Source organism: Lycorma delicatula, chromosome 4 (genome assembly GCF_047948215.1).
Source record: "Lycorma delicatula isolate Av1 chromosome 4, ASM4794821v1, whole genome shotgun sequence".
NCBI classification, from domain to species: domain Eukaryota; kingdom Metazoa; phylum Arthropoda; class Insecta; order Hemiptera; family Fulgoridae; genus Lycorma; species Lycorma delicatula.
The window spans coordinates 177692700-177702081 of record NC_134458.1 but is presented as its reverse complement, the minus strand read 5'-3'; the positions used below and the strand labels follow the sequence as shown (position 1 = coordinate 177702081).

General features: G+C 29.7%; 1 protein-coding gene across 1 annotated transcript in view; it reads left to right on the top strand.

Annotated features, from left to right (window-relative positions):
• The first annotated feature begins 199 nt into the window (after positions 1–199).
• Hyccin (PI4KA lipid kinase complex subunit hyccin) overlaps positions 200–9382 on the top strand; it is a 47780-nt gene continuing 38597 nt past the window's right edge. Inside the window, exons 1-2 of the mRNA XM_075362077.1 lie at positions 200–307; positions 8090–8359. Of these exons, the coding sequence (XP_075218192.1) occupies positions 8210–8359 (150 nt within the window). The 5' untranslated portion in view covers positions 200–307; positions 8090–8209. The remainder of the gene's footprint in view (positions 308–8089; positions 8360–9382) is intronic.

Sequence of the window (9382 nt, the reverse complement as noted above, 5' to 3'; positions counted from 1 at the left end):
CCAACTTAAACTTAAAGAATCATACCATGATCTGTACTTTAGGTAAACAAAAACTTATTAAGATATATTTTCATACAGATAACAGAATATATTTTTAAGTAATAACTCCTAATTATAAATTTATAAGTGTACTTCACGTACTTTTTTGGATTAAATATTTTTGTTCTACTTTGATGATATTTGGTCGGTTGTGATCTAAGATGTCCTTATAGCTGGATAGAGTTCGGTATTGGTGGGGAATTAAGGTTTGCTGTCATTCGAGTACAGAGAATCAATTTTGGCTGATGATCAGGATTTGAAACTATAGGTAAATTTTAGCAGATTTTATTTTATAATTCTTACAGAACTTTGCTTAATTTTAATAGTATTTTGTATTTCTTTGTTATTCAAAAAAGGCGTTAACCCTTTTTGACGTTTGCTTCAGAAACGAATAAATAAAACTATGTAGAGTGACTTTCAACTTCTACGATTGAGTTCGAATGAGAAGTCGCTTTTTGCTACCAGTTTTGGAAGAAAACAATTATAAAAATGAATTTGTATTCCGATTATTTATTACCATTTATTCTTTAGTTAAATGACATTCAAGTTTGAGAACAAATCTTTGTTTTTATTAGTAATGCCAGCAAAATAATATTACTTTGCATTTATTTTGTAAAGTACATTTTGTGATAGCTCTTAAAATTTTATATCTTTGGCTGTATTGTAGATATAACAAGATATGTTTCTATTCACTTAAATGGAATAGAGCACTTTCACTGTAGGAAAAAAATTAAATTTTTTTTTTTTTTTTTGAAAACGTGTTACAAATATATATTTATTTTGTTTTTCCATGAATAGTACAAGTTAGTAATTATGTATGGTAATGTGTCATTAAATGCCAGTGATTTAAAAACCACTTAACATCTTTAAAAGCATATGAAAATTTATTGAGATAACTTACAGATTCAATTGAGGTCTCATTTATAGAAAAACACAAGTCTGTCAGCCAACATTCAGTTTGGTTTGATATGGCTTCCACTTGTAATGTGACATACATCCCACCTGAAGTCAATTTCATTTCAAACTAGCTAGCTAGCTGGCCGTTACCTCTGCATCTGCGGTGTTAATTCAAAGTTTTAGCCCAATAAGTTAGTAGGCAAAGGTAAACCTGATCTTTAAAAAGATTCCTACTAGAAAAGATCTAGTGAGGTGATTGAGCAATTGGACCTTCACAACCAATCCATCAGCCTGGGAGTGAAGTATCAAGAAAATGTTGGTCTTATAGGCAGTAATGAGTTTGTTATGGCATCCATCTTGTTCATCATCGTCTAATAGGAATTAGAAAATTTTGAACCATGTCGAGATAAATGATACCATTTATGGTTGCCTTCTGGAAGAAAAACAGATTGTACAGTCTTTGTTTACTTAGAGCACAAAAAAACATTGACCTTAGGGCTATCACAAATGTGCTGCAAAGTTTCATGAGGGTTTTTGCTACAACATAACTGGCAGTTATAGGAGTTCACGTAGTCACAGATGTGAAACATTGATTCATCACCAAAAATATATTGTCTGCAAATATATCCATCATATCCACATAAAACTGCAGCTGAGGAACTGTGTCATCATCTGTAATGTGTTGTACCATGGTTAGTTTGTATAGCCTTAAGTGCAATCATTTAAGTAATACATACAAAACAGTCGTATGTGGAATGCTAGTCTTACGTGACACATCAAGTTGATTCCTTTGGACCACATGCAAAGCTTTCTCAGAGTCGTATTGCAACAGCTTCAGGGACGCATGCAGCGCAGCAGGTTCAGGGTGTCCTGGTGATTTTGTATGTTAAACAGAACAACCTGCCTCAATGGAACTTTTTTTGAGGCAGGTCCAAAAAGTAAATATTCCTACTAGGAGGCTCCCTATTGTACTCTACAAAAATTATTTTGAACTGCAGTTGCCGACTGCAAATCTTGTAACAAAATACACAGTGAGCATTCCTGCACCATTAAATATGTACATTTTTAACAACACTGGGGGCAAATTCGGTACCAATGAGTTACATGGCAAAACTTTTTGTTTTGCTGTGAAATGAGACCTTAGCCAAATCTGCAAGTTACCTAAATAAAATTTTGTATACTTTTAAAGTTGTAAAGTCCTTTTTGAATGACCTGGTATATTAGAAAATATTAACCCTTTCCATTAATATGAGTAATTTTTTAACTATTTAAGCCTATAATTTTGCAGTTTATTTATGTATGTGAGTAATTAACAGGATGTAAATTTATAAGTATAGTTATGGTCTACATGCCAATTCCTCATTTAACTGATTATGTGTTTGATTACCAACCAGATCCTCATTCAACTGATCATGGGTTTGAGTACCAGCAGGCTTTTGGTATCTCATTTTGCAGAATTAGTTTTATTCTTATTTAGAAATGTATACCAAAAAATTTCATTTCAACTTCAACTTCTTCTAAAAGTTTTGATTTAATATTCATTAGTCTGAGATTGGTGTTGCTGTAAAGAAAATCTGCTTAAACGTGGTATTATGTTAATTACAGGAATTTAGAAAGTTACTATTAGCTGTGGGTCACATTAACTTCTCTTAGTAGTACCAATTGCTTAGTGAATGAAAAGATTTCAGCCTTTTTTCTTAGTATGAGAAAACACATTGTAAGTTACCTGCACTATGACATGGTAATTCTGCATTATATAATTTGTTACATTTATATGTTTATTTGTGACATTTCTGACGATTTGAGAAGCTTTTTTCTGTGATTCAAATTAAAAACCAGGTGAAAGATTCATTAGCTTGTTTATGAGTGAGTAGTACCATGTGTAAATTAAGTTAAATTGTAAATTTCCTTAATTAATAATAGATAATAGGTTATTTTGCATATGTTATCATTTTCATAGGCCATCTCTTGTTCTGGCAAGCTAACTAATTAATCTCAAGTGGTCATCCAATTAAAAATACTAACACAGAATAAATTTCTCAAGACTGAGAGATGTCACAAGTTCATAAATATCTGGCAATGTCAGTTAGATAATTGAGGAGTACCACAATTCTCAATTTCTTTCTGTTCTGTGCTACATCATAATTAGTTGCTACATCATGTGTCCCCAATTATCTCCTTTTTTTGTTTTTCCCCAAGCTTTGTCTTCATCTTTAATTTTTTACCCGTTACAAAGAAAAATTATCTCCTTATTACCAAATTAACTAAACTTTGATATTTAATTCATAACAGAATTGCCATTCAACACTGTTCATCCATTACAAAATTTTACTCTCCTGTTTTGTTTATCTTAACAGTTCTTCATTTCATACTTTTATCAACCCACTTAATTTAATATCATCCTGTAATAAACGTTTCAAAAAAGATCTCTACTAATTTGCCCCTTCCTGTTGTTCATGTTTCATACCACTAAGTGCTACACTTCATTCAAATATTTTTAAGAATATCTTTACAATTTTTAGAACCATATTTGATATTAGCAGATCCTGTTTTGTACATCCTTTTTAATTTTACTACTTAAATAGTATAATTTTACAACTCGTGGAGTATTATGGTCCTCCACCTTATTATTTAATTACATCATTGGCTTCTTTTCTGTCTCATTTCACTGCTTGTGTTTTACTCTTATTTCTCTAACTGAATTTTTCATTATAAATCAGAATTTCTTCTTACTCAGTTTTGATTTCTGATTGACAGTGAATTTCCTTTTCCTTGGATAGTACTCTACTTAGATTTTTATTTTATTTCTTTTTATTTGTATTACAAGTGTAAAGCAGCAGTGACACACCAATCCTTGTTTCACTCGCCATCCTTTTTTTAATTTTTTTTAAATTGGCCCACAATTTTCCTTTTTTTTTGTCAAAAATTTACACAATTTGCATCTAATCCCCTATTCATGTTTATAGCTTTTAACAACATAGTATCTCAATAGTGTTATTTAATCATCCAGAATTGTTTTTACTGTGCTGTTGTGAAGATCGTTCGTAACTACCTGGAACTGGGAATTGTTTTTTTTTTTTTAAATTTGTGTTTTTACCCCAGTGTTTCTGTTATTTTTATTTATATTTATACACTGTAAATATGGTGTTTTTTCTCTATTTTCATTTTGAATAAATAAGTATAAGAGTATAATAATATATTTTTTATTTGCCAGTGAAAATAGGGTTACTTTTACTCAAATTTACCAAAAATCAAGATTTTTTTCATAGAAATACTAGTTAGATAAAAAATTTGTAAAAATTATAATTTTACGGAAAAATAATAATTTATATCTAAAGAGAACAGAATAACTTTAATAAATATGTCAAAAATGCTTAACCCATTTCAGGCACTGTAGCAGCCTGAAAATTGAACAATGACTGTTTCAGTCACTAATGACATGAACAAGTTATGTACATCCCAAAGAAGAGAGGAATAAAACAGAAAGATGAAAAAAAGAGAGCCAAAGAATACAGCCAGATAATCAGTAACTAAATAAAGAACAATGTGAGAACAGAAATGGAAATAAAGAATGCAGCTGGATACTCAACAAAAAAATTAAGTAGAGTACAGGATAGTGCTACTCCTAATGTTATTTCTTTATTGATAATTTTGGAAAATAGACAACTAACTCATTTTGTATTTTACTAGTATCAAAAGAGAGTGGTGGATGATGCTAAACGTTGGTTAATTAATTGAGCAGTGGATTCATCATTGGGTTGGTGTGACGTTGAGTTGAAACAGAGTGGCTGAAAAGTTGATTGGTAAAGGAAATGCATTACAACTTTGTGGAAAAAAGGTTGAATCTTTTTATGAAAGACAATATTTGACACAAATGGTAGATGCAGTTGTAAGCGAGGAAAATAACTTTGACTAATGATAGAAAGTTTAAATAAGTTAAATATTTGATTGCTGTTTAACCTTAAGCTTCACAACAGGTGTCTTGGACTGAATGCATTTTTATAGATATATAAAAATTAAAATTGATTTATTTTTGTTTACAGTTCATGTTAAATTTTGTTGGGACAAAAAAATTATAAATTAAAACTAATTAATTGTTTTATTAAAAATTAAGAGTTTACTGAAAATAAACAACAGAAAAAGTTGAGCATAATAGTGCTTAGGTATTTTAATCAAAAATATTAAAAAAAAAAAAATGTTTTGCTGGTAATAGTTTGTGCAAACTATATCATGCAGAGTTCAACATGACAAGTATCCAGAGTCAACTGTGATGGCTTGGTGTTGTTAATTGCCTTAGATGTTTATGCTTGTAAATAGGGCTCTGCCATGGTGATCGGTATATGACTTACAGTGCTGTGCTGAGTGTGTTCAGATATCCTTTCTATCTTTTTCTTTTACTGATGGTGTAAAACCTGTACTTGAAATCGCTTGCAGAATGACATAATTGTAATATAAATTATCTACAAGATTTGATTGTGAAACAAAACCAATTAAATTTAACAAGACAAATCATAAAATGTTCAGAAAAATTTTTATAAATGTTGTATGAATAAGGCAAAACCTTAGCTTTTGTCTGTTGTAAATGTGGAAAATACAAACATATTACGCCTTCTTTGCATTAATATTATTTTAATATAGTAGCTGGTAGAAAACTGATCACTTGTCAAGATCTTTATATGAATATAATCATAAATATTGTGAATTGGTAATACAACCTAAAAGATTAAGTTAACCAAATTAATTTAAGAGTGAATAATCAATATATATATATATATATATATATATATATATATATAATTAGTATAAATGGCTTAGATAAAATTATAATCTATAACAAAATCTGCTACACGATTGTTGTTTTGATGTTTCATCTAAGAACTGCAAGGAAGAACAATCTAATGTAAGTTAATGAATATGGCATACTAGTAAACAAATTACTACTTAAATACAAAACATAAAAACCCACCTTGTTGGAAGAAACTGCACAGCACTGACACTTCACAAAATACAGATTTTTAAATAAATACAAAATAATGGTTCATAATTTAAATAATATTGTTTTCAGGAAATAAATTATTTTTAGAACCAGAGACAAAATACCCAAGTTCATACAAAGAAACTAATAAAACACTGTTTAAATATGGCAGAGGAATATGCAAATTAAATTGCACAAACTACAATAAATATTACATTGGGTAAATGGATGCATACTCCATAGCAGATTAATTATAAACAAAATGTAATACAAAGATATTAACTACAATATTCACCTTTTTTATCTTCTTTTAGGCATATATCAAAAAGTAATAAATAAATAGGAAAAGTTGAAAGTAAAATTTATAAAACTAAATTTTTCTAAAACAAAATATTAAATGAATATAAATACATGACAAATCAATTTTACTTAATTTACCTACTTATAAAGGAATTCCCGTATCACTACAAATCAAGCCCCATAAACTCAAAAGAGGTGTCTAACATACTTAAACAAAACCTGTGCAATAGCTGCCACCCCCAAAAAAAAAAAATTGGATGTACACTTTGTATTAATAAAGCAATTGTTTTTTCTTTTTGATGGTTTAACCATATCTTATGCTATTTATTAAAATATGCCATTATATTTATTAATTGGTTGGTCAGATAATTTTGTAAATACTGCTTTTTTTATCAGCATCAAACTGGTTTTATAAAGTAAATAAACCAGGTGTTTTTTTGTTTTTTTTTTATATTGTGTTTTCACTATAATTACTTTTTTATTATTTTATTATTTTAATAATTATATTCATTACTCTATAACAAGGTTATATAAATGTTGATTCTTTGCTAATTAGTATTCATTTAAGGTCATGGAAACTTAGCTGTTATGTAAATAACAATTTTATATGCCTATTTCTTATTTGTAAATTTACAGATACTTCTGCCTATCAGTTGCTGTTTTGACTATTAATTAATGCTAATTGTAATTTCTTTCCTCTTCAGTGGTAGCCTTTTATGCCATTTTAAATTTACAAAAGAACTTAAAAACATACATGCATACTTAACATTACAAAAGAACTTAAAAAAGAGTGTATGAGGGTCATTTGGAAAGTTCTTGGCCTGACAGAAGAAAACACAAGATTTAAAAAAAATATTTTTTTAATTGTTTTCAACATAGTCATTTTTCAATTCGCTGCATTTAGATCAGCAACTTTTTAATACCTTCAGTATAGTGTGGATATGTCCAACTCTGCAAAATATGTGGTTGTCTCAGCTTTGACCTCATTATTTAAAGTGAAACTTCATACAGCGCGTTAGGTTTAGGAAGAGCAACTAATTGCTGGGAGTCAATCTGGCAAATATGGTACATGTGGAATCATTTTAAAGCATAAGCCCAATTAACCTTTACTTCCCGATACTGAGTTTTCAAGTATCAACCAGAGACTTGAATGCAGGTGCATTATCATGATGAAAAAGCACTTTTTTTTTGACTTGAACATTTAGCTGTATAGCATCCTTCAGTTCCAGTGGTGAAGTGTAATACTCCTTGGTGATGGTCCTGCCTTTTTCCTGATAATTTGTGAGCTCTACTCCACGAGAAACCTAAAAAATGTTCATAGCCATAACTTTTTCTGTAGATAGAACCAATTTCACTTTCTTTGGCACACTTTCATCTGCTCCCACCATTGTAAACAAAGGGAAATAATCTCTTAAAGTAGAATCCAACTCTTTTTGTATGTCTGTTTGGGTTAAATCTTTTAAAGTGAAGTACATTATAACAGCTTGAATTTCAATAGTTCCTTGTAGTTTGCTGTCTGATCAAGAAAAACCCATGATCAGAATAGTGTTACAATCAGTAAAAAAGAGATGAAACCAATATACGTGCATAAAAAAAGAGAAGTTTTTTCACTTAACAGTTTATTTTTTCCGCTACATTTAATTCTTTTGCATAAACATCAAAATTTTTTTAAAAATTAAAATATGGAGAGGTATTTATTTATACAAATTTTTTAATAGGGAATTTTTAATAGTATGAAAACTGTCATTTTGCTGATTAGAGTTTTCTGGATTTTGATTTTCTCAGTTCAGCTACTATCCATTAGTTTTCTTATACGAGTTTTTTTTAGAGATAATGTCATGAGATATTGTATTAATATGTTTTAATTTTTTGTTTCAGATTTAGTTTTGATATATGCTGTAGTAGAAGTCGCATTGAATTTTTTTTTATATAACAAGCATCCTGTAATCAAATAATTGTCTCTTGTTTGGCTATGTGGCTAATGATTGGTGCTATGATATGACTGAACAAATAGTTACAGAGTGGCTGAGTGATTTTGAAGCTTTAACTCCTGCAGAGTTACATACATATGCCAGTACTGTTCATAGCAATAAAGATGTTATATCTGCCATCTATACGGTTTTAGAAGAGAGACACAAATTTTCACATGTTAGTATAATAGTTATCTATAATTTAATGTTTTATTTTTATACAGGGAAATAATGTTTTAACAATAGGACTTTCATGCTCTGTTAACATATTTTTTATAAAGGTAAACAACTCAAGAGACTATCTTCCACTCTCTTAAAGGAGTTAATTATTATCTGGAAAACAATATCATTAAATTTTGCATAACAACCCAAGGTAGGTTATTGTTACAAAAAAAATCCAAGTTACAAATCATCAAATCTATAAAAACAGTTAGGTAATTTTTCTGAAAATTGAAAAAGAATTCAACAAATTTCACAAAAAAAATTTTGGGTCTTATACATTCAAGCAAATATAGTAGCACAAATACAGTGTGATTATTTTATTGTGCACATCATTTGTCTTGAGCATACTGACATTGAGTAAACACGTTTAGCAATTTTTTAAAGTTAGTTTATGTTGGCTGCATTTGGAAGCCAAGAGTTCCATTGTCCAAGTCCTAGTAAAGGCATTTTTATTCGGATTTGAATACTAGATCGTGGATACCTGTGTTCTTTGGTGGTGGGGTTTCAATTAACCACACATCTCAGGAATGGTCTAACTGAGACTGTGCAAGACCGTACTTCATTTACACTCTCGTATCATCCTCATTCATCCTCTGAATTAATATTTGAATGATAATTCTTGGAGGTTAAACAGAAAAAGAAAGGTAAAAAGGTGTTGGCTACATAGTTAGCTAACCTACTGGTAGGTGGCATCAGCATGCAGTATGGAATTATCATTTTTGTGCACACAGAACATATGGGTTTTTGTGATTACACCACTTGTGGTGTGGTGTGAATAATCATGCTGTTTTCAATAGCGCAGCAGGTGTTTATTGTCAAGGCGTACTTCAAAGTAAGTCATATTGCTTTGTTAAAGAACAGTTTTGTATTAGATTTCCAGGTGCACTTGTCCCAAACAATTCAACAGTAACACAAATCATTAATCACTCTTGGGAGACCAGAAGTGTTGCTGACAAGAAGAAGAATATGTGTGCTTCAG